This window comes from Fusarium oxysporum, chromosome I (genome assembly GCF_013085055.1).
Source record: "Fusarium oxysporum Fo47 chromosome I, complete sequence".
NCBI lineage: Eukaryota > Fungi > Ascomycota > Sordariomycetes > Hypocreales > Nectriaceae > Fusarium > Fusarium oxysporum.
Window position 1 is genome coordinate 4,436,406 of NC_072840.1, and position 24,844 is coordinate 4,461,249.

At 50.6% G+C, this 24,844-nt stretch overlaps 5 protein-coding genes across 5 annotated transcripts; 1 reads left to right on the forward strand and 4 right to left on the reverse strand.

The window, feature by feature from the left end:
* Positions 1-5,452: 5,452 nt before the first annotated feature.
* Positions 5,453-7,821, reverse strand: FOBCDRAFT_212636 (uncharacterized protein). The gene has a single exon (XM_054702902.2). The coding sequence runs from the start codon at positions 7,758-7,760 to the stop codon at positions 5,868-5,870; it is 1,893 nt and encodes a 630-aa protein (XP_054558877.1). The 5' UTR covers positions 7,761-7,821; the 3' UTR covers positions 5,453-5,867.
* Positions 7,822-8,000: 179 nt separating this feature from the next.
* FOBCDRAFT_6973 (uncharacterized protein) lies at positions 8,001-10,229 on the forward strand. The gene has a single exon (XM_031182837.3). The coding sequence runs from the start codon at positions 8,090-8,092 to the stop codon at positions 10,109-10,111; it is 2,022 nt and encodes a 673-aa protein (XP_031043605.2). The 5' UTR covers positions 8,001-8,089; the 3' UTR covers positions 10,112-10,229.
* Positions 10,230-11,744: 1,515 nt separating this feature from the next.
* FOBCDRAFT_195419 (uncharacterized protein) lies at positions 11,745-13,877 on the reverse strand (the record flags this gene model as incomplete). The annotated part of the gene is made up of 1 exon (XM_031182838.2): positions 11,745-13,877. The coding sequence occupies one exon, from the start codon at positions 13,875-13,877 to the stop codon at positions 11,745-11,747; it is 2,133 nt and encodes a 710-aa protein (XP_031043606.2).
* Positions 13,878-15,813: 1,936 nt separating this feature from the next.
* Positions 15,814-17,802, reverse strand: FOBCDRAFT_255973 (major facilitator superfamily domain-containing protein). The gene is made up of 2 exons (XM_031182840.3): positions 16,576-17,802; positions 15,814-16,519 (listed from the first exon to the last, which is right to left on the reverse strand). The coding sequence occupies exons 1-2, from the start codon at positions 17,733-17,735 to the stop codon at positions 16,075-16,077; spliced, it is 1,605 nt and encodes a 534-aa protein (XP_031043608.2). The 5' UTR covers positions 17,736-17,802; the 3' UTR covers positions 15,814-16,074.
* Positions 17,803-21,135: 3,333 nt separating this feature from the next.
* On the reverse strand, positions 21,136-23,921 carry FOBCDRAFT_6990 (uncharacterized protein). The gene is made up of 2 exons (XM_031182843.3): positions 22,270-23,921; positions 21,136-22,175 (listed from the first exon to the last, which is right to left on the reverse strand). Exons 1-2 carry the CDS (start codon positions 23,578-23,580, stop codon positions 21,159-21,161), a joined length of 2,328 nt encoding a protein of 775 aa, XP_031043611.2. The 5' UTR covers positions 23,581-23,921; the 3' UTR covers positions 21,136-21,158.
* Between the last annotated feature and the right edge of the window lie 923 nt (positions 23,922-24,844).

Consider the following 24,844-nt stretch of genomic DNA (forward strand, 5'->3'; position numbering starts at 1 on the left):
CGCACCAAGTGCGGCCCTGCTGATGAGTTGACGACTACTGCACCTACTGCACCTATCCTACGGAACGGTACTCCGGGACTTGGACCCTGATTTCCTAACTGTAATCTCGATCCCTAGGCTTGGGGCGTCACCATGACGGATAGCCCGATCAGACGAGCTAGTGAGAGAGTACCTGGGACCCCGAGACGTCGTACATCTTCTAATCGCACCATGGTGACGTCAACTCCATAACGGCATGCCATTAGCAACAGGTCCAGACTGTCAGAGGGACGCTACAACAATCGCTGAATCTCTGGCCAACTGAGCGACTCCAGCTCCAGGTAGCGGCAACCCTTGGTCATTATCAGAGCTATAGTTAACGGTTACACAAAAGCAAAACGGACCCAAGCACAGTGACAGACACTTTCCCATACAGCTCATGCAGGGCTTAATCCTGTCACTTTCAGGAAACTGTCTGTACTCAATTGGTCGGACCCTGCAAATCCCCTGCCACCCAGGGGCTCGCATGTCCAAGTTTCACCCAAAAAATATGTTCAAAAGAAAACAGAGACACAGGCATCGTGTATTGTGAACTTGCACTTGAAAAGCCAGTCAGCTCTAGGTAAACTAAACAACCTACCTATACAATACAACATATGGTGCTTCATGGAGCGATTGGCTTTCGGTTAACTTTTCCCCGCTCTTCACCCATACTCGCCTCTCTTCAACACCAACATGCTTATCAACGACATTCGGAAGGAGGGGGCAAGGGAAGACAAGAAAACTCAGAACCCTTATGCTACGTGATAAAAACAACTGATCTAAAGGCCTCCCAAGTTCACATTAAGTTTGGTTGAATATTTTTATCACTTTCCTAGGCTTTCTTGCTCCCTGAGGGGCTCATGCAAGGCATTGAGCGAAGAGAGGCGTCATGGTGACAGCGTCTGGCTGATGAGATTAAAGTACAGGCCCTCTAACAACCGTAAAAAAAAAAAAAAACTGCGGCTTCGCTCGTGGTTGACCCACTAATAAGACATCTGCTCCATTTGCTGCCCGCAACCAGCAACGGGCTTTGGGGTGAGACGAGGGCGGGCCAGAGTGGATCATGCCGGGGCACGTTCCCCAGAGCTAGAGTGGCTAGCTAGGGCTAGTAAGGCACAAACACCCTAGATGCTACGCTTCCTGAGTTGCTTTCGGCACCTCAGCGTGTCTGGTCAGCTTCGCAAGCAGGTAGAAGTGGAGGCGGCGGGGGGCGGACGACAATCCCCTTGACGCTAACGCTTCCAGGGTCGCCCCCAAGGGTCCCCATCAGAACTGGGGGATAGAGACTCCATCGACCAATAATCGGAAAAGATCGAGAAAATGGCGATCAAGGGAGTTTTACTGTGGATTTAGGGTGGGGACCGATCCAATGCCAACATTTTCACTGCTTATGGCCTGCGCCAGCCGCAACAGCAGCAACGTCTGGATAGATTCGGCCAATTAACCCATGACAAGTGCCAGAGAGCACGAAAACTTCTTACAGCAATGGAAGCAAACTGAACCCGTTCTTCGTTGCCAAGGCTTTGCAGGTTTACACTGCTCGAGATTAGCCCGAATATGTAGCTTTGGTTTTGGAAGCCACATGGCAAACAACAGCATCATTACGATCCATTTGATAATCTCGTGCTCTGTAACTTGACCATCAGAATGGCGTGCCGAGGAGTGAATTATCTTGTCAAACCTCGTCTTGTTGTTTCTTGGCCAATCAACCTTGTGCGGATGCCCTCCATTGGTCACCGTGGGAACTCTATCTTGTCGTTTCTCTTCCCACAGCGCCCCATCAACAGTGCCTGCGATTTGTTTGTTTGGGCGCGGACCCAATCCCGGGCGCCGAAGGGTGTCACAATGGAGTTGACGAACCCTGTTGGAGACTCGACTTCCACTCAGCTCAGGTGGTTTCCCCATCTCGGCAAGATGGGGTTGTTGAAGGAGCCATTGCAACCAATGACACCCAGCGACACTTCCTGATAACCTGATGAATGAGGAGGTTTCCCATATGATCCGTTGAAGCTGACTGGCTCAGTTCTGACTGATTGACCCTGGCCTCTGACTCCTTACACCCCTCTCGAATCGCCAGATTGACTTCCACTTTGCAGCTGTGTATGCCAGGGTTTCTTGACACGAAGGACGAACTTTATGTTCCTTGGTCCAATACGAGTAGGGTATTCCTCCATTTCATCAGTACAACCTCGATCTGAAAACCAATCTCTGCAACCTTCCGGTCGTTTTGCTCCGGAATGCCAATCATGTACATTGGGCGTACTTTTTGAACCCTGAAGCCAGTATTCAGGGTCCCTCCACTATCAGTTGAGAGGCGGATGCGTTTACAAGCAGATAATTGTTTGCAGATTTACAGCACTTCCATCGCGCCCCGTTGACGTCACAAATCCTAGCCGAGCTACCTTGGCTAAATGAATCCAGTGTCACTCGGCCTCTTCAGGGTGGAATTACTCGTGTAGAGCTCATCAAAGTCGATGAAAATGATGAGATTGTTCGATCAGATACGTGATCTGGTCAATACGTTTCGCTACAGCGACGTTCATCTTTCCAGCTATGGATGACATGGACACCAAGCCTTGACAGGGCTTTAGGGATCTGTCTAGGATAATGAGCTATCGCTTGTAAATGACAGGCCCTATTCGTGCATGACATTTCTTCTCTTCAATTCTGATGACGCAACTGGTCGGACCAGGCTGAGAGATCTTGGTCTGAGCAACCTACGGGCACGATCTTGATGAACTGCTGGCGGAACATTTGCAACTGGAGTACCTTCAACATCCAAAACGGGTCACGGGATGGAGACAGACCTCGCTTTAGGTCGAACACTTAATTATCAAAAACCTCCGGGGAGTAGCTGGGCCGGAGGCATGCTCCGTTAGGCATTCAAGATTGCCGTTTCATACCAACCGGGGAACAATCTTGATTTCGGGCTGCAGGGCCACAACAGAGTTTCAAAGCCGGCCTAATGAAGCGGTCGGAGATCGAAGTGCTTCCAGAATACTGACTAGACTGGCTCGAATGGGAATGCACGGGCTGTACTCGATCACAAAAACCAGGAAGAATAAAAAGTACGCAGATGACCGCAGGGTCGACTGTGTCAGGCAAGTTCCTTGGTAACTGAGTAAAAAAAAGCAACAAGGGTCCTGTTTGACTGATCAGCGGGACAAAAACGAGTGGCGGCAGCATGAAGCGCATCGGCTTCCACTGAGTGCGATCGAAGCATCGAAGGGGATCGGGTCAACGATGCTCAGTTAAGATCTTAAGTCAGGAGGGGGATCGGTCCCTTTTGACTTCTTAGGCGGTGCCCTGCGTGGAGTGTGCGTGGTCGGATGCCCTGGCAGGCCAGCCTCATCGGTCCCGTCCGCGTGGCTCTCGAGGGTCCCGCCGCCTCAGCGACCGAGGGGGCTTGAGACCAGATATCAAGGGTTTTCAGGGAGTCAAGGAGACAAGGGGAGGGGCGTGAAGACATGGCGCCGGAGAAGAGGGCCCGTAGAGCACGAGGGGATCAATCTAACCTCAGGGACCCCGGCGATCATCCATCATCTTCTAATTCCCCAAGGACAAGGTCTATCTTGCCTGCCTTGGGCAAGGCACGTCTCCCGGGCTCCAGAGAGAGGTCTAGTGAAGCACACATGGCGGGCAGGGACCAAGGAGCAAGGCATCATCAACAAACAGACTTAGTGTCGCTAAGATGACCTGGTGGAGGGAAGGTGGTTTAGGGGACCTCGACTATGACGCGCCGCTGAGCCATGATGCGATACCGTACCCTCTTTCGCTTCATCACTCGGGACGCCCAAGACCACATCGACCAATGATGTAACCAGGTCGACGACACCCTCGTTCCTTCGGGGTAGATTGTCAGGCACAAGCGGCAACCCGCCGTACGCCAAACCAGTCAGCCGGAGCCAAGCAGTTGTCCCAGGCTCCCACCAGCCAGTGGGAGCGACTCCGGCCACGACGGGGGATTTGCTTGGTCGTGGGCGATCCTCGTCGTCTACGAACCTAAGGTAAGGTATTGCCGAAATCTCTCAGGTATCATTTTATTTATTCTTCAATCTTCTCTGGGTCATGCAAGTGCGTGCCAGGCTATCACCGCCTTTCTTTTTGTATGGCATCAACTTCGATATGTTTCCACCACTTACATGCCAATCCACACAAGGTTACATTCTCCTTGATGGGCCTTTACTATGTTGTGTTGTTTTGTCTTAGCAACTTGGTAGTTCTTATCATCTATAGGTCGAAGAATTTATAGCTATGTAAATTCGTTCACGATAGTAGAGTTTACCGATCCTTGTATTTTCTCCGCTTCGTGTTGCTTTGATGGTGACATGGTGACATGGTAACATGATGGTGTATTTTTTTTTTATATAATGTTTACACATACATGAGCTACTCAGGAAGCAGTAGAATAACATGTCACCAAAGTCGTCATAATATCTTCCCGCACGAAATCTCAATGTCAACCGCGCAATGCAACTATATCCATTCGGTAATCCTCTTCTCGGCTAACCTAACCCACAACATCGCATGCGTTAACTATCCTTTCCAGGATAGACAACCCCAGACAACCTGGTGCTCTTTACCGCCCCCCCCCCCTTTCTTTCTGATGTGTATGGTGGCATCGCCTTTTCATCCTGACAAAGTCCAGGCTGTTGTATATCAACATTCTTTGCGTCACCATGCCACCATGGATCCCTTGGGAACAAGGAAAGGGGTACTCGATCAATCAGGCCCGGCATTGAGGGTGCGCCATGCCAACTTTGCTCGTCTGTTCCAATATGTGGCATTGTAACAGCTGAAGGAGCAATGTGTCGTAAAGAGTACTGAGACAAAATTCTCATATCTCGATACCCTGAAACAGATGTTTCTGGCGGTGTGCCGGTATCCTTGTCGAGACAAGAACAGGGCCATCAGCTACTACTGTACTGTTACCCTGTAACTGTGGCTGTGGCTGTGACTGACGAGTCCGTCCTTGATAGGCAACTTGGGAACTTGTTTTGACCTCAGCCTGAAGAGCAAAAAACGGTCGCGCCATGTCAACAACGTACGTCCGGAATCTAGGAACACGACCCTAGTGTAACTGCGAAAGGAATATGCACAGCACAAAGGGCCTCTCGCGATGCGACGCAGAATCCTTTCAGTGAGAGAAAGGACCAATATGCTACGGCCATGTTTCCCGTTTGACAGGTCACGTTGATGGTGACCTTTGCTGATCACTGTCGATCGATCGAGATTTGTGATTTATATTTTTCCTTGGTCAGCCCGTTTTTGGATTAAACACCCTGGTGCCCGTGTCAACTACTGGACTGCACGGAGTACTGTACGGCAAACTTGAATCTCTACCAACGACTTTGCCTTAGTTTCGAGCTTTGTCCAAGCCGGTTTCTCAACATTACGGTCTCGTGTTTAATCACATTCCGAATCAAGGACAGCATGTTGTAACCAGTCAGAGCCATTCGAAACTACCAGAGATAGAGAGCTAATTACTTTCCCATGCTACTCCGCTCCTGGGACTCGTAGATCCTCTCCCTGAAACGCCGTTTTCGCCAAACACCTGCCCGAATGAAATATCCGTCTGTTTCTTACCGTGCACTCTTCAACTATTCCTCGCTGATCGTCGTAGTTGGTAGCAATGCTGCGCGCGGGGTCGCTGCAGGACCGGTTCCCCGAACCGCAAGCTGTTGTAATACATGATCATCATGATCACCATCGGCGATGATCATGATGATGATGCAAATGTCCGCTTTCCCATGGCAGCGCTGAACTTTCCCATGACAATCAAGCCACGTAGTGACCCCTAAAGCACTAAGTTAACATGTGGTGTAGGAATGATACTGAGGCCATAATTATTTTGATGCTGAGGCACTCGTTTTGGTTGACCCTGTATCGACACGTTTGGCTGCTGGGAGCTCTGGCACCTTGAAAACGCTTCCACTTGACGACCCCCCGACCTGTGTGAAGCTGCCACCCTTGAACCAGCGGTCCTCCTCGGCCTTGCGCTTCTTGCTGAGCTCTGCCTGCATCTTGGGGTCAACAAGCTCCAGACCTTGGACGGGTGTGAATGACAAAGACGATGCTGTGCCGGTTGCTGAACCGATGGTGCTGCCAACTCCCGAGGCTCGTAAGCCGCGTCCTCGTAGATCAATGTTAGATGCTTGGCCAAAGCCACCGATAGACGACGCAGCACCACCCACGGTGCTGTTTCCGCCCCAGCCCTTGTTTTTGGCACTGAGCTTTGCGCGTGTGCGCTGGTCGATCTGGGTACTGCGAATGCGGCCGTCGTTGGACTGACCAATCATTCCCATACCAACAGTTGACTCGCCAGTGCCATATCCAACCTCCCTCTCCTCCTTGCCAAATGCCATGCGGTTTTGTTGCTTGCGAAGATCAGTCATAGCGAGAGCCTCCTTAGCCTTGCGAGCGCGTCGTCCACCTCGCTTGCGGGATGGCTTGTCGTCTGGCACAGGGAGCGCACGCTGCCCTTTGTTGGGAGGTGGCTCTGTCAGTTTCTCAAGGCGTTCAAGACAAGCTGATTTGAGCTCCTCTCCTGTGGATCCGTCAGGACTGGAGTGTGTGCGATCAACCCGGGCAGCCAGAACTAGCTTGGCTGACACGATTCTCAAGGCTTGCTTCTTCAAGTCGCTGGGAATGCCTCGGATCATCTCCGAGTTGTAAAGGTAGCCCTGCTGCCGAACACCTATATTCGTAGCAAGCCCCGAGTGCTTCTTCTTGGATCCCCAAGAGGCGATGTTGCAAGCAGGCGTCTTGGAGAGACCTGTCAGTCCGCCTGCCGCGTTGAGGAGTTGGGCGGCCGTAAGAGAGCCAACGAGGGCTGTCAGGTTTGGCGCAAAAATGTTCATGCGCGACTGCACGTACTCGACAAGAGTCTGCTTGGCCTTGTTGAGGGCAATAACCATATCACATGCCTTGTAGACGCGCTGAAGCTCTTCGGGTGTCATCTCGTGGCCCTTTGACGTGGTGGCCTCCACCGTCACTATCATGAGTGACGGTCCATCAAGGACGGACTTGAGGGTTATTCCAAGCGGGTTGTCAGTCGAAGTCTGCAGGGCCTTGATACTCTCCGAATCCAACGGGCCATTTCCGATGATGGCAACGACCTTGGCATATTCGAGCGGCGTCGTGACAAGTCGCTCGAGCTCAGGAAACCTTGTCGAGTAGTGGTCGCGAATGAACTTATGAACGAGTACAACCTCGCCATCGATCTGGGTTGAAAGACTGTTGGACTGCGTCAGAAGATGATACTCGGGATGATCTTCGATGTTTCCGACGTTGGTAGTCTGCGTCGCGGCTTGCGATCGGTAATGTGCGATTCTCTGTAGCGTCCGAGGCAATACGTCAGGGCTATCCGTCAAAAGAACTGATGTAAACGAATCGTCCATCAAGATGCGACCGTTGATGCGGCTCGGTTTGAAGGGGGCAGTACTAACCTCGAGAATTGGTTCAAGCGTTTGCATAAGGCTGGCAACGCTTCTCACATCCTTTACTCCTCCAAGCTGCATCTTCTCGACCTTTACTTTTGTTGCTTCGGAGTCTTCCCTGTCGTTCAATCCATCATCCGAATCTTCGTCGTCCCTCGTCTCAGCGTCGCCATCCAGCTCCATGGCGTCACGGTTGCCGGTTGCCTCTTCATCCTTGATGAGGCCATCATTCAGCTCTTCTTCGGCCTCATCGCCTGAGCTTCCAAAATCGTTGAGGAGGTCGTCTGCGACAGTCGACATAGTGGCGTCGTGTATAGGAAGGATGGTATGAATGAGTAAAGGTGATTGTCGCGAAATAGTTTGTGGAGTAGGTAATTTGTCTTGACTATAAATACTTCCGCTTCTAGGCTGCGAGGCTACTGAGCGCCACATAAATAAAGTGGGACTCTCTGTCACATTGAATTATAATTGGTTGGCCGCCCACACACTTTTGCGCCTTGCTCTGTCGCGTCGCTGTTGACTTTCAACTCTATTTCATCACCTTGATTCTCCTTTTCATCTAAATTTTGCTTCACACCAAAAATAATCGCAATCATCAACTTGAGCCCTCGAAAGTTGGCGATCGTACGATGGAGTCGTCCAGAGGGCCACCGAGGGTGAAGAACAAGGCCGCCGCGCCTGTTCAAATCAGTGCCGAACAGCTTTTAAGAGAAGCTGTCGACCGTCAAGAAGTTGGAGTGCAGGCCCCCACTCAACGATTTGCTGATTTGGAAGAACTTCACGAGTTTCAAGGACGGAAGAGAAAAGAGTTCGAGGACTATGTGCGACGCAATCGACTCAACCTCAACAACTGGTTGCGATATGCTCAGTGGGAGTTGGAGCAGAAGGAATTTGCCCGCGCCCGGTCCGTCTTTGAGCGCGCACTCGACGCACATCCCAACAATGTTCAGCTATGGATTCGGTATATCGAGTCGGAGATGAAGGCGAGGAACATCAACCACGCGCGAAACCTCCTGGATCGTGCCGTCGCTCGCTTACCGCGCGTTGACAAGCTCTGGTACAAATATGTCTACATGGAGGAGATGCTGGGCAATATTCCTGGAACGCGGCAAGTATTTGATCGATGGATGCAATGGCAGCCAGACGAGGCAGCATGGAGCTCGTACATAAAGCTTGAGAAACGGTACGGCGAATTCGAGCGAGCAAGAGAAATCTTTCGGACCTTTACCATGATTCACCCTGAACCCCGGAATTGGATCAAGTGGGCCAAGTTTGAGGAGGAGTTCGGTACTAGCGACCAAGTGCGGGAAGTCTTTGGGGAGGCCGTGGAGGCATTGGGAGATGACTTCGTCGATGAGAAATTGTTTATCGCCTATGCTCGTTTCGAAGCTAAGCTAAAAGAGTATGAGCGCGCTCGTGCGATATACAAGTATGCCCTGGACCGACTACCAAGATCGAGGTCAATGATTTTACACAAGGCATACACAACATTCGAGAAACAATTTGGCGATAAGGACGGAGTGGAAGATGTTGTGCTGTCCAAGAGGAGAGTATATTACGAGGAGCTTATCAAAGAGAACCCGAAGAACTACGACGCCTGGTTCGACTACGCAAAGCTTGAAGAGACTTCACAGGACTCTGACAGAATTCGAGATATATACGAGAGGGCTGTTGCTCAGGTTCCACCAACACTGGAGAAGCGGCACTGGAGGCGATACATCTATCTCTGGATCTTCTACGCCATATGGGAAGAGATGGAGGGACAGGATGTTGAGCGGACACGGCAGATTTACAGCACCTGCTTGGGTCTGATCCCACACAAGAGGTTCACGTTTGCCAAAATCTGGCTCATGGCGGCGCATTTCGAGATCAGACAGGGTGAACTTACCGCAGCGCGAAAACTCCTTGGACGCGCGATTGGCATGTGCCCAAAGGACAAAATCTTTAACGGTTACGTTGACCTTGAACGCAAACTATTCGAGTTCGTGCGGTGTCGCACTCTGTATGAGAAGCACATCGAATACAACCCGGCAAATTGTCAGACATGGATCAAGTTTGCTGAGCTTGAGCGCGGTCTGGATGATCTGGACCGTACACGCGCCATCTTTGAGCTTGCTGTCCAGCAACAACAGCTCGACATGCCCGAGCTTCTATGGAAGGCGTACATTGATTTCGAGGAGGAGGAAGGTGAATACGAGCGCACGCGAGATCTTTACGAGCGCCTACTTGAAAAGACGGACCACGTCAAGGTCTGGATCAGTTACGCGCACTTTGAGATCAACATTCCCGAAGATGAAGAGGAGGGTGATGAGGAACAGCCAGTCAGCGAAGAGGCCAAGGAGCGAGCACGCAAAGTATTCAAGCGAGCGCACAGGAGTATGCGAGACCGAGATCTCAAGGAAGAGTGCGTTTCGCTACTCAACGCCTGGTTATCATTCGAGCGCACACACGGCTCAGTGGAGGACGTGGAGGCTGTGCAGAAACAAATGCCACGCAAGACGAAGCGCCGGAGAAAGCTCGACGACGACTCGTGGGAGGAATACATCGACTATGTCTTCCCTGCCGATGACAAGCAGGCTGCCGACGTGTCCAACCTTCTGGCCATGGCACAGAGCTGGAAACAACAGGCGGGTGGAGGTCTTGGCGCATGAGGCTGAGCCTGAGTATGAGCATTCAGTCACTGCTACCAGGGTCAGGATACCACAGCTGGTCTACAGTGCTGTGTCCTATAGAGAGTAATGAGAATTTATCACGATATCAACTGAGGCGTCAGTTTTTGTATCCAATCGCGAGAATATGCACCACCACCACCACCACCACCACACAACGCAGGACTCCATGGTGTGGGGGAGCAGAAGCCTCTTGTCCTTGCGTGAAAGCAATTAACTTATCTCCTCTACTTCCACTTGGCTTGGGCTGCATACCTTAAAACCACCTCGTGATCGAACAACCTCAGCTGTTTGGCCGAGCTGTCAATGAAGTGGATACTTGATAAGTGACGTCATGGCTTGATGACGTTTCGGAGCTGAGCCTCAGATTTATTAGAAACAAGAATCTACATACTAAGTAGGCCAGGGTATAAGCATCGTGGGGTTTATTGGAGTACCTACGGGATATCAAACGATGAGCGACAGGTACAGAACAGGGATTTGGAAGACTGTAGTGAGATCAAGGGAGAACAACCCGTTTTTACTTTTGAACCTAATTGTAGGAAGCCGTTGTCATTCACATCACCCAGTAACAGCCAAATATTGTTTCATCAACACCAAGGACGTAACAGGTTTTATTATAAGCCAGAGTCGTTCATTATAGGTCATGATTCGTCAAGGTATTCTGGGGGCTGGTAAATCGACCCCCAAGAACCTCATCTGCTATCCAGCATAACAAGTTGGTCATCCAGATATCCAACATGGCAAAAGGAAAGAAAAAAAAAGAAAAAAGAACACATCGTGCCATCCACATACATCTTTTCGTGTGCCCATATCCTGTTAACTTTCAAGAGACACGTCTTGCCATCTTCACAGGCCAATTCCTGATTTCTTGTCGCACTTGGTCCAATCGCCGAGTCTTGATCTGCAAGCCCCCCGTCTTTCCAAAAAGCCGTTCTTCCCGAGGCCGTCTACCCGTGTTCCCACCACTTCATCATCGTGCATATAGTGATTTGTTATCACCACATGCGCGTCCCGATCCTTTCTTACCGCCCCTCTCTTCCCATCTCGCTGGGTCAACTCGTGCCACTCTCGCTTGCTTCCCCGTTTCCAGTCCTCTACTAGACCCTACCCCATTCATCAACTTTAGCAGAATAGAGCAGCTCATCGTTGGACAGATATGCGCACGTATGTGCCGGTGTGCCGGGATATGGTTTCGTTTTTGCTTCTGTGCCTGCAGGGATCGAGCCACTGGCTTAGTATCGGCGATGGTCTATTTTAATCATCGTCGTTAGTCTTCGTCTTGAATACACATGTGAAACAAACGTGGGAGAGGTTGCGGGGAGAAAGCAAATCTGCTTCATCTATCTGATGCAGAGGAATTTCAGCAAAATGAACGCCAGCCACACCACGCAGCGCAACAGGCCATATTCACACCGTTTCCTTCTCTTTCTAGTCTTCCCATTCCTCTCCTCAGGGTTTTCATTGCCATGTGTCCAAAGAAAAAGCACTGCCGTTTGATTGGCTCAAGCTTCTCATGAGCCAAATAAGTCGTCTCGTCATAAGTCATGATTTAAGATGTTTGGAGTTGTATAGGTGAGTAAGCGTGAATGCCGCCCAACACCCAGTCAGGCTCTTAGTGAGGAGATGGCAGACCGTTGGGATTCCTTCTGTAAGTGTCTGTACCATACGGCTCTGCTGGGAAGGTGTTGCCTCTGTAAGGTTTGCCTCCGTAGTCTTGCGGGTCAAAGTATTCATACTCGATATCCGAGTCATACCCATCCCGTCGAGACGAAGGAGCCCAACTGTCTGCTCTCCTCCTACCGTCACCCATTGACTGTTGCCGTAAGCGCCTTTGCACTCGCTTCTCATGACGACGAGCCTTCTCTTGTTGGAAATTTTTGCACTCATGTGTCAACTCTTTGGCTTCCTTCATCTCGGAAATGGCTCCCTTGATGCCCATAGCAGCGATACCGACTGATGCGGCGTCTTGCATGATTGCTTTGGTCCTGAGCTTTTTGGCTTCCATCTCACTCAACCGTCCTTCCTTGACTGCTTTGTGCCGTGCGTTTCTCTTTTCCATGCTAGAGTATACCTCGTGCGCTGCGTGTATAGTGGCTACTGCCGCTAAACCTGTGGTGATAATTTGCTTACCTCTCATTTTCTTCGCCCGCTTCTCATCCTCATCAGAATCCCCTAGGTCTGATGACGAAGAGGAATAATCGGAACGCCCTCCTCGTCTTCGCTCTCGGGGCTTGCTCTTGTATGATCTATCATCATCGTAATAATCTCGATTGCTGCCATATCGACGGTCATCGTACATATCGTCCGAGTATCGGCGGGAACGGCTGCCACCGCGGTCGCTAAAGTCATCTTGGTCGCGACGGCGGTAGTCATCAGCGGCAGCAGCGCCAGCTCCAGCACCAGCTCCAAGGCCTAGTTTGGCCAAACCGTTGCGAGCTTTGTCAACAACACTACGGCTGCGACTTCGCTGACGGCGCCTGTCTGGAGATGGACTGTATGAGGCACTTCGTCCCCTACGGCTCCTGGATCGCGATCGAGAGCGATCCAGAACCTTCTTTGCACCCAGGGCACCCAGGCCAGCAGTCGCAAGAGCGGCAAGACCACTTGCGCCTCCGCTGCCACCACCCTGAGACTTGGAGCGGGCTCGCGAGCGTGAGCGGCTGCGGCCAGTCTTGCGATCCTCTTCGATATCATTTCTCGAACCACGAATTAGGCGGTTGCCGACTAAGCCACCAATCACAGACTCAGCCAGGCCCAGCTTTCCTCCCTTGTCATCAGTTGCGGTGTCGACAGCAGCAGCACCTGCAGCGGCGGTGAGAATACGCTTCGTCTTTTCACCCTTCCAGCCGCCAGGCTCCTTGGCAACACGAAAGGCCTCTGTGGCACCAGCAAGGAGGGAAGCCATGGCTGCCTTTTGAATTTTGTTGGCCCCGCTGCCACCAGCGTGAGAACGAGATCTTTCGCTGGAGGGACTACCTCCCCGGCGGCTCCTGGTATCGTCTCCGCCGCCACCGGTGAGACTCTTGACAGCAGCACCGAGACCTGTAGCTGCGATAGCGCTCTCGAGAAAGTTCTTGTGTCCCTTCTTCTCCCTTGGACTTTCGTCCTCATCAGAGTAGTAATCACTATAATAACCGTCGCGGCCACGTTGAAGGATCATGTTAGCCTTTTGATCCTTCTTGGCCTGCTGCTTGTTGTAGAATTGTGCACCCTGGTAGGCAGCCAAGGCACCGACTCCGGCAAGAGCTGCAGTGGACAGAGGATTGCGTTGAATCTCAGTGCGCTCCTCCTTAGCTTCGCGGCGATCGTACAGTTCCTTACCACCCGCCAAAAGAGCGGCACCGGCGACGGCTGCAATGATCTTCTCATTCTTAGACATGCCCTTGGGTTTGTGCTTGCGCTCGCGCTCTTCATCTTCGTAGTAAGGGCTGGAGTGACCTCGATGGGAACGGCGGTCATAGTCGCGATCGCGAGGATCGTAGCCTCGGCGATACTCATATTCTTCCTCGTAGTAGTTTGGGCCGGCGGATCGGGCCCGGCGAATATCACGGGTACTAGGAGGGGGAAATTCTCGTCTGACCTCTTCTATCGATAGGTCGCTGTCCTCGCGACCTCGAGGAACGATCTCCCGATGAGTCTTTGAGTTAAAGGAATCTCGAGGGTCGAGATAACGGGGGTCTTCTCGACGCTCCTCTCGCACATAGCGGCGAGAGTAATCCCGATCGTACGGGTCGTAGTTTGACATGAGGATGTTGTGCGGTGTATGTCGCTGCTACGTTATGCAGTGGTGTAATAGTTGACGTTGGTTTATAGTTGAAAGTGGCTTTATAGTGATGATAAGCGATGTTGTTATAATACCGAGTTGGCGGTTTCTGTCGATGTAAAGAGGAAAAGGACGAGGATGTGGCGGGAGGGACAAGTCAAAGAAAAGCAGCAAGAGGAACCCAGCCACAACCCAGCCAAGCAAAAACAGGGTCCTTTGATGCTGCAACAAGGGGGAAGTATGGAGGAGGTATGAAGGTAGGTAGCTACGCAGTACCTTGGATTGATGAAGTGGGTTATTGTGAGTCTTGTCGACAGGTGCAGAGTGTTAATAGTGGGCAGCACTGAACCTGTTTGACGTTGGTTGAGTGGATGGGACGGGATGGGATGGGCATCAATAGGACACGGAAGGCAGCAACAGAAACCATGCCTTCCCTGCTGACTTGCGATGGACCTTTGACGAGATTCAGAGACAGTTATGGTTAGACCATGCCGTTCAGTAGCTTAGGCTTCGTGTTAAGTTTTACTATAATGATAAGGCTGTTCTGCTTAACAAGACTCTCCTCGTAGCTTTCAACCGTACAAGCGGGGCGAAACAAACGACGTAATGAGGAGGGGTATACCTCAAGTTGGACGCACAACGCTGACGCTATTCGACAGGGGTCACGGCCTTGTAAGGCCCACTAGAAGCTCTTGGGCGCGCTGGGCGCTGGGGCAGCGGCACTTGATACCCAGCTGGTGCCCAGCTGGGCGTCCACAGCACAGCCTGGCTTCGTTCCTAGGTTCGTCTTGCGCCACAATTATCATGCAATCATTTCCACTTGGCAACGTCTCAAACGCCCGGCAACACCGAGGACGAGACAACGTATATTCGATTGAAACAGCAGCTCCGGAGATAAAATCGAAGCCGGCTCTTCTCCGCTCCTTTGCGGAAGTCAATATTAGTGTTTGACCAGGTCGATGGGCGCGCCCCGTGTCTTCATCCCTGGGTCAAGCTTGTCGATTCGACGGGACGGAGCCTCCGTAGGCATTGTTCAGAGTGAGGCTCTCTGCCAAACACTCCGACCTTGGTAATTGGCTCTCAAAACTAGGATATATCGTCCCCAGATCTCACTTCAAGCAGCAAAGATCGTCTCAATCTTTGTAAAGTGAGGCTCAGAAGTCGTTCCTCGAAGGGATACCCTAGGTTCGTGCTACCTCGGAAACCTGCATATTCGATGCGGTGCTTGTCCTCGAACCCATTTCGCCACTTTGATGAGTTGTTCTTTTCTAGAAACTCTTGTCACCTTGTGAAACTTGGGCTAAAATCAACGGCTGAGCGTAAGACAAGCCGGGTGGGAGTCTAGACCAGCCAATCGCCGCTTTTCTTTCAGCCCATCCCGTGTCTCTGTTTAACTTTGACTTTTGACTTGACATGACACTTGAGACACAACATGTGACGCAACAGACGATACCAGGATGCCTGCTGATGAGAGTTCATGACCAGCTTAGCCGTGTCCTTATTGCATCAGCCACAACACATCAACTGCCAATGATGCCTGTATGTATCAGATTTATCAAAGTCCATCACCAGGTCCAGATTTCGTTGGTTGTCAAGGGCGCCCACTGTTGAAGACCTGTCTGTTACGAATGACGTCCTTATTACTGTATATGAACCGTGTTGGGCCCTGTAAACTCGACCCGATAGGCCAGGCCGTTTGAACACCACGCTTTTTGCAATTCAGCCTTATCGGCCACTGCAGATGGCTCGGCATTTGGTTAATAATATCAGATTGACCTGGCTGTGTTTCATATGTCTGTTTATGTTACCACCGACGTAGTGACAGCTCACACTGGTAGTCAACACACGAGCTCCTTTCCTGTCATTTTTGAGACACTGGATCACATTCAGGTTCAGTGACCAAGGTAAAATATGGCAAATTGATGTTAAAGCGCGAGATCTTAAGTAAACCATATAACCGATTCCGTATCAATACCCTCAACGATGAACAAAGTTAAGTCTAAAACTTATAATTTTACATGGATCAGAACCAAACCATTACACCCTTCTGTGATGGACCCAAAACTCCTGATGGTTGAAAGAAAACCCCCGTTACCATGCCACTTTTTGTATCTCCATTTCAGACTATTCGCAATACACAAATTCCGCCGGTCAAAGTGCCGTTAAAAATTTCTCCTTCTCATACATCCTCGGAACGCTTGCTCTGTGCTGGCTCATCCATATCACCTGCGTGCTGAGTCTCTTCAGCTTGAACACCATAGTCAGTAGGATCGGCTTCCTCGTCCATCTTCTCCATTTGATCAGGCTCGACAAGTGCATACTTGCTCTTTCTCCGGATACGAGCACCGTACCAGAAGAAGACAAACGGGATCAATGCCAGAAGAGTCGCAACTCCGCCGATGAGAGAACCTCCACCACCTACACCAAGAGCAGTGAACATCTGGGTCGTAAACAGAGGAGCGGCAGCACTGCCAGCCGATCGAGCAACTGTGTTGGCAGCGATGACGGAAGCTGCGTATTGGGCGTATGTGTCGGTAAGATAGTTGATTATGGCAACGTAGACGAGCATTAGAGCGGCAGAGAGGAAAGTGCCCGCAAGAGTCGGGACGATCCAAGGGACAGCGCTGTTATGTGTTGGTTACTGTTGCCTGTGTAGAGACATGGAAAGTTGAAGACTCACTTGTAATTAGCAGACCATGCGAGCCAGAACATGGTGATTGGGAACGCAACACCTCCAAACATAGCCATGAGAAGCCGATCCTCGGGCAGTAACATCTTGCCAGCCGCATCCTTGCTTCGCCTTCGCTCACTGTCAACGAAGATAACGATGGCTCCAAGAACGGCCCCAACGACCTGGCCGAGGAGAGGGAGTTGCGAAACGCCAGCATTCCAGCCCCTCATGTCTCTGAATACAATAGGGTAGATGCTGAAGAGCATGAACTGAAGAGTGAATACTATGCAAGTGTAGATAGAGCAGAGGAGAGAGATCAAGTCGAACATGAGGATCCAAGGTCGCGTGAGGGCCAGCTTATAGACATGGGCGAGTGAAGGTTTATCTTCTTCTCCCTCCATTATGGCCTTTTCATAGCCAGCAATTCCAGATTTCCGGGCACGCTCTGCCTTTTTCGCCAGAATAGTCGGCGCATGCGTCTCGGGGATCAAGAACATAAGAAGTACCGTCAAAGCTCCGAGCCATAGGACGGAGTACATGCCCCATCGCCAGTTCTTCTTAAGCTGAACGAAACCGGACACCACCGGCCCGAGTGATGGGCCAACCCAGGAAGCCAAGCTGAAGATTCCCGTGGCGTTTCCTCGCTCAATAGGGTCCCAGAGGTCGACCAAAACGCCCGGGGTGGTGCTTAGCGGCGCAGAGATAAAGACACCAGCCAGGAATCGTCCAACTAGTAGTGATCCAAAGTTTGTAGGGAAAGCGCAGAGAAAGCTAAAGGCCATATAGGCAAGAAAAGTGATGTAAAAGATCCACCGACGACCATAAAACTCAGAGAGAGGCGCAAAGACAAAGGGCCCTGCGCAGAAGCCGAGCAAGAACATTGTAGTGGTCAAGCTCGCAGCAACCTCTGATACTCCAAACTCTTCCATAACAGAGTCGATGCTGCCAGAAAATATGCTTGATGCAAAGTTTCCGTTCATTGCGAGAACTACTGCGATACAGGTAATAGCCCATCTTCGCTTGAGGGACCAGTTTCGCGGGTTCTCGAGATCGTCGGGCGAGAAGTCGACATAACCTTCTTCATTGAGATAAGGAGCTTCATATTTGCCGGTGCCAATATCAGGCTTGAATGTCACGTAGGAGAGGGCTCTGCCCACTTGAGCGGTCATCTTGTGGCTTTGATGCTCTTGTAGGTGGTTGGAAAGTGATGAGGTGGGAGAACGTAGCTAAAGCGATATATGTCTGAGCTGGTAACAATAGAGAGCTTGGGCACATGCTTTATTTATATGTTCTCAAACCCTACGCCTTCTTTAAGCATCATGATGAGATATTTTGGTTTCTAACATCCATTTTTCATCCTCAAGGAGAAGAATCTCCACCACGGTGGCCTTGGTTGAGTTAAGTTGACGTCAAGTTCTCCAGATGAAGGTATACCGACCACAAGCACCAGGCCTTCTTCCCCAGACCAACCGGAGGTTAGCTCCGAATCTGATTTCATACTCCGGGTCGCGGCTGATTTTCCCATCTCTATTTCCCTCCGGGCCGATATTGTATCAGAGCTGAATCTCGCCCCCCTCAGCCTTTTGATTTCCCCGGACCCACAAGTAGCATATATCAGGCTCGTGAAATGACTGTAACTCGACGAGCTTTGCAGTTGAGGAGACGGGGAAAGTTTATGAACCACTCACAGTGGTCGTGTCAGGACCATACAGCAGTCCAAAGATGATTTTCCCTGGCTATGATAACGTGGGGAGGCTGAATGTTTCCAACATGGCGGTCCGAGAAAGCATTGAAATTCAACCTTGTATGTAGATCACTTATTTACCTACTAAGTCAATATCCTAGGCTGGCCCCACGTGGAATATGTCACAGCATTCGGGTTCAATGACGAATCAGGCGGCTTATATCGAGATTTAGAGCAGAATTTGGAAGCTTCCCTGCATGAGGACGCATTTTGGTGGCCACAAGTGAAGATTCTTCAGCCATCACTTACACGAACAGGGGGAAGAAACTGTCTCATCGTACGTTTAGGTTGCTCACTGTCAATACATTGGATGGTAATTTGTTTTCATTTTTCCCCCTCTCCCCTGATCAGCTGTGGTCGGAGATTTCATTCCGCGCATGGCCAAGTATCCATGGAAGTCTTCTTTGTTGCTTGTCAATTAATGCAATGTCTTTGCCTTAGCTCAGTATCTAAAGTAAGGTACTTGCTTACACAATTTTCGCTTTCGATGTGCTGCATCCCCGCAAACTCATCCCGCAACAAGCTATAGGTAACTAAACAGCAAGACTTGCTGTCGCTGCCCCATTCGCCGCTAACGAAGCTGTCATGTTTAAATTTTCCAGCGACGCTTGACGTAATGCTGCTAGGCAATCTGCAGGTCTTGTTCAGCCATTTCCACTTTAGGTATTTTCTGGGGACCCAAGCTCCGGCTTTGACATTTCTGCAAGGCACCGCTGCCGTGTTGTTGATGCCCGGTTGATCCATCGGCCGGTGTGTCCTGACGATAGCTTCATTCATTTTCTCCAATCACGATATTATGCGTCTCCCTCCGCTCGCCTTGGCCCTAACTCGCCCCAATCTCGGTCACCAGGCCGGGGTTCCATCATGCGGCTCATCCTTAAAAAGGTCTCGGTTTGTGAGATCTTCCCCAGACTTCACGATGGCCTCACCTCGCTGACAATGAATGGTAGTTTTGCTTCATCTCGATATCTTCCATGTAGTGCTTCCGGATACGGCAAGGAGATCAGCACACCATGACTCACCGGACCAGAATCTCCGTGTGGACAACGACAGGGACTCCCCATAGTAACAAGGCTCTGCTCCACCTTGTAGAATCATCATGCCAAGTCGATCATGCCCTGGTCCTAAACAACATATGTCTTGTGACACACATCAGTCAACTGTATAGATTCTTCATGTCCTTCGCTCGCGCCATCAGTTTCAGATGAATTCCCTTTGCGAAGCATACGCCTGGCTTTATGTCCAAGCAAAGATTCAACGTGGCGGAACAGAACACCGTCATTTCCAGGCCCAGCAGGATGTCATCTGGGCATGTGCCCCTGAACAATATCAGACCAGCTTGGCGAGGTAGTCAATCGTGGAATCTTTGATATCATATCCTCCTCATGACAAAAGTGCCCAATATGAGCCATGTGCAATTTAGCTACCCTAAAGTTTAATAGATAACCCCTCAACCCCGCCAACATGATGAACTATCTTGTCATGACAACCAATACGTTCCTTGTGAATAAATGAAAGGACAAGGACAGAGAAAATGTCCCTGTTCATGCAGTCAGAACTCGCACACATTGCAATAAGCCATTGCGCTTCTTACAGCAGATAGTATTTTCCCACTGCCCCAACCCTATTGTAAGCCCATGGAAGCTCGCCAATGACCTACCATGCATTAGCATTTGTGAGTACTACTGATATAGATCGTGATAACCATCCACCTACAACGGGCAGCAGTAGTACAACAGCATCCAGTAGATTTCAAGACAAGCAGAGGCCTGATGTTTCTCGACATGATTTTTTCTTTCTTGAATAATGAAACTATTGTACAACTTTTGAAACTAGAATAAAAAACTCCGTATTTTTAGCAAAGCTTGGAGAGTCCCCTCTAACATCAGAATCCATGAGTAAAATCAGAACCAAGTCCAAATCGAAATCATCCTTGAACCCCTTTCATATGCAGTCGAGAAAAAAAAAAGATGCTGCAGTTCAGCTAAATGTCACCGTACGCCCATATGCTTTTCCACCCATGCCTTTTTCTTTCATCCGGTATGACGATAATCCTTTTAATATGCCGTCGTAATCGACCACCCCGTGAACATCCAGCGTAGCGGGTATAGCAATCATCCAGCGACACTTGCCGCTCGCCTCTGTGACCTGTCACTACAACTGCCCAGCACCAGCCGCACTCCCTCGCATGTAACGCTGAGGTTCTGGCGCACACCTTTCCAACTTGTAGCGTGCCTTCGCATTTCACAAAACCATCCTTGGAATACGCCCCAACAGAAACCAATACATCAGGCTATTAAGCCAACCTTCATTCCGAATTTTCCTCTCCAATGGTTACTGGCTTTTCATTATAGCCTCGTACACCAGGGTATCGAATATCTGTAGCTCGTGTACGTCGTTCTCTTCCTTCGAGCAATTCTGATAGGAGGAGACCTTAGGTATAGACCTCTTGTCGCCCCATGGTGCACTTATAGCACTATAACGTACAACGCAAGTTACTATCAAGAACTCGCCAACCACCCGTTTGCTGTCTGGCCCAGAACAGTGGAGTGCTATATGTGAACCATTGAGGCATCCATACAGCCTGTTTCACTAAAGACCTATGAACAAGCGAGATCACAATCGTAACACGCTTTAGTTCATGGTGAATATGAAGCCAGCTCCGGGCCACAGCATGAAATTCGTAAACACTTATAAATCTGGGACACATCATTCGTATCGACCCAGACCGGGGAAGGAAAAAAAAAAGAAACAACTCTCTCATATACGCCACTTTTCAAGCATGAAAATGATAGAGGTCTAACATCTCCGCCACAGCCAGTACTCCATTTCCCGGGGGGGGGGGGGGCTACGATTGGGTTGTGTAAGCCTCCTCAATATGCACACCGTTGGTAAGCGGTGCAGTTTGTTCAGCATGACCATTGGTCAAAGCTTCAACGCTGGTGACTTGGACCTCACCCTGAGGGCCAACAAGGGGAATTGTCCCAGAAGGTGAGAAGTCGGGAACAGCCGCAGAAAGCTGGGTGTTGCCATTTGGAACAACCCCATTTGCGTCATGTGGTGCGAATTGTTGGAGAGCAGGGCCATGAGGATAAGCATGTGCACCATATGGCATAGCAGCTATGTCGTCAAATTGACCGCCAGGGAAATGGTAGTGTCTGTTCTTGAAAGTGACGCTTGCAGGGCCAGCATTGCGGGCCAGTTCATCTCGATTTTCCATAGAATAAACGAAATGCTCCCAATTATGTCGCCGACGTAGTCGCTCACACTCATCGTCGCCAACCACGTAGTCGACTTCAGTCGAATCCTCACAAGCAGCACGGATGATGTTCATGTCCACAGTCAGCTGCTTGATGCGCGAGAACGCACTAATGAAGTGGAGAGGGACGAATCCCTGGGAATCCATGCGCTGTCGAAGGTATTCGTCTTTGCAAAGGTTCTCGATGGAGAAATAATATTCGATTTGAGTCTTGATCGTGAGTACGAGCAAGTTATCAAATGGAAGGGAGTGGAAAGGAACTGCACCAATAGGCGCTGCCATGGAGTAATCGTAAGGCGAATATTGAGCTTGCACAATAGGCATACGAGATCCGCCATTTGGCACTGATACACGATGGAAGTTGTTAGCACCATTGCGACCACGGCCTCGCTGAGAAGGAGGCGTAAACATGCCACCATGACCACCCTGTCGCAAGGGGGGACTGTAACCCTGAGATCTGGCAGCGTTGGCGCCTTGGCCATGGAACCCGGATGCAGAAATAGCATGCTGAGATTGTGAATGGGCGTGATGGGCACCTCGTCCTCGATAATTGCCTCGACCTTTCTCACTGCGGTTATCATGCCGGTCTCGAGTTTGAGAAATCTCCTATTCCCAAAGCAATCAGTATACGTCTCACACAATAAATGCACTTGCGCAATCTCAAGATAGCTGTGCTCTACAGGGGCATCGTATTACTCACCGAAGACTGGGCAGGCGTATCTTTGGCCTTCTCAGAGCCAGTGCTGGCAGGAGTCTTTTTCTGGCCGTTAACACCATCCGCTGCTCCGCGTTTAACGGCTGCCAGTTGCGATGCGGCATTGTTGGTGTTGTCTTTGGGCTTAGTGTCGTTGGTCTTATTGGCAGGCGCGGTAGAAGCGGTTTTGTCCGCTACACCGTTGGCCGTGCCTCGAGGAGCGGCATCTCGGTTACCACGAGCACCACCCCGTGGCTTAGAGCTACGCATTTGAGGAAGCTGGGTTTCGAAGCTGACTGTGGGGACATAGTCCATAGCCACCCATTTCTGTCGGGGCTTTGACGCGCTGCCATCTTCTTGACTGTCCTTGTCAGAGCGGTCTGACTTCTCGGGTGTCTTGTCTGCGACCTTCTTCTTGCTATCCTCCTTAATAGCCGTGATTGCAGTTTCAGGAGTTGGCCATGCTGTAGAATCCTCGACGGATGGAGGAACCTCGTTCTTGCCATCCTTCTCATGTATCCGCGACCCCCGGGGGCCATTGCGCTCCGACCGCACAGTACTGGCCGGCTTTTGCTGAGTCTTGATACCGTTCGTATATGGTGTTGTAGTAGATTCCTCAGTCTTCCTCTCATCCCTCTGAGATGAAGTGCCATTCACTGTAGCTTCCGCAGGTGTGGGAGCAGGTTTGACAGACTTGGCCTGCTGTGCCTCCTTTCGCTTGTGCCAGATGTTGACGCTGGGGATAGGTGCTTCTGAGAGCTCGACCTTGGGGGCCTCAGGGGCCGCCTCCTGCTCCTTTTCTGTCGTCTGATCACTGGGTTGCTTCTCAGAAGTCTTACCCTTCTTATTTCGCCTAGCCTTTCGGGAGTCCTGCTCGTCTACAGACCGGGCAGTAGTGCTTGATGACCCCGGTGTCTTCTCGTTCCGTCGCCACGGGCGCTCTAGCCTACCAGAATCATCCTCGCGCCTCGAGTCTGTTCGTCTGCTTTGTGTCGACTCGGAGCGGGTATCGCTCTCGGATCCGGGAACACTCTCGTGGCCTTGCTTTTCAGAGAAGGCAGCGCGGTGCTCCGTGGTCTCAGGAGCTTCAGAGTTGGCCTGCTCAGTAGCAGTAGCAGTCGACTTCACGTCGGTTGCAGGAGCCGGAACATCATCATCGGCAATGGAAGCTTGCGCGTCCTGGGAAGGAGCAGCAGCATCGGCGACAGCTGTAGGATTTGAAGCAGGGGTAGTGCCTTGACCCTTCGCAGCTTGTGCGTAGGAAAAAGTTGATTGAGTGGCCATTTCGTTGGACTCAACGATGGCTGATGGACTCATTTCAGGTTGAGCCTCGTAGGACAGGCTTGCCGTCTTAAACTGGTAGGAAATTCTGAGCTGAAGGTGCCGAAATCACCTTGGTCGCAGTAGAAGGGGAAATCAATGTATTGCTCAGGGATCGAAAACCCCAGGATGTCTCTCAACCCCTTCCACGCAAGGAGAGAGGCAAAGCACCTACGTGCGATACAGTGACTATCTGTGGACCTCTAAATAATGAGGGCGCGGGGATATAAGATTCTCGGACAACGAGTCGAAATTCGGGGGTGCGTATCGAGTACGAGGATATAAAACTGAGAGTCAGGTGTCCGTTGAGCCGAGGTCCTCAGGCCAAAATGGACATCCAGGAAATCGGTTGGATTGTGGGCGAATGCTGGGCTTGAGCCGTGACTGATGTTTCTGATGGAAAGAGGGAAAGATTCTACAATGTCGTAGAGGCGTTTATTGAGACGAAAAATGGCAGCCTAGAGCAGTAGGCGACTAACTTTCGACGAAGGGAGGTAACAAGGGGGGGGGAAAGTAAGGTTGGTGTGAACAGTAGATAATTTCGAGGCAGTAAACCCAAAAATGCTTATGCTACTGTCCTGCTTTGCCTGCTCTCGTAAATAGGAAACAAGAGCGTGTTGGACGAGAAAGACGTGTCGATTGAATGAACTCGTAGCCTAGAATCAGAACCAGAACCAGAATCAGAACCGAGGCCGGTGAATTTGCTTGTTACGTTGCTTCGTCACGAGGGTATCGGGAGAAAACGCAGAAGGCCAGGCGGCGGGGTGGTTATGATTGATGGATGTAGAAATGATTCCAGAGGATAGGTAGGGAAGAAGGACGAGGGAGGAGGGGGGAAGGATGAGGTAAAGAGAGGTAGTATTCGTAAACCAATACAAACTGATCCTCAGCGGCAACTCTTTTCTAAATTGAGTAGGCGAGAGAAGTTGTGGTTTATAGAGAGGGCACACGGATCCCAGGGAATGAGAAAAAGAAGGCCGGAGGTTATTTTTTGCGTTGTGTGAATAATAAATTTTTTCCCTGCGCTTCTTTCCCCTCTCTGATCCGCAGGCGGGAGGTACCACAGAAACATACCGCGACTAAGTGATTTAGAAGGTACCGCTGCGCCGAGCGGGAATCCTTGGGAGATGGACTGGGAAACGGGTCGGGTTGGAAGGATGGAGGGACATTCTTTTCCGCTCTGGGGTGTTTTTTTTTTCTTCTTCCCACGCGAGACGCCCATGAACAGATAAAGCGATGTTAATATTCTTTGTCATTCTTC

Excerpts from the sequence above, each read along its gene's own strand:
- FOBCDRAFT_212636 (XM_054702902.2), bottom strand. The coding sequence starts at position 7,760 with ATGTCGACTGTCGCAGACGACCTCCTCAACGATTTTGGAAGCTCAGGC.
- FOBCDRAFT_6973 (XM_031182837.3), top strand. The coding sequence starts at position 8,090 with ATGGAGTCGTCCAGAGGGCCACCGAGGGTGAAGAACAAGGCCGCCGCG.
- FOBCDRAFT_255973 (XM_031182840.3), bottom strand. The coding sequence starts at position 17,735 with ATGACCGCTCAAGTGGGCAGAGCCCTCTCCTACGTGACATTCAAGCCT. Across the intron at positions 16,520-16,575 it reads GCATGGTCTGCTAATTACAA|CGCTGTCCCTTGGATCGTCC; the intron begins GTGAGTCTTCAA and ends AACACATAACAG.
- FOBCDRAFT_6990 (XM_031182843.3), bottom strand. The coding sequence starts at position 23,580 with ATGAGTCCATCAGCCATCGTTGAGTCCAACGAAATGGCCACTCAATCA. Across the intron at positions 22,176-22,269 it reads ATACGCCTGCCCAGTCTTCG|GAGATTTCTCAAACTCGAGA; the intron begins GTGAGTAATACG and ends CTTTGGGAATAG.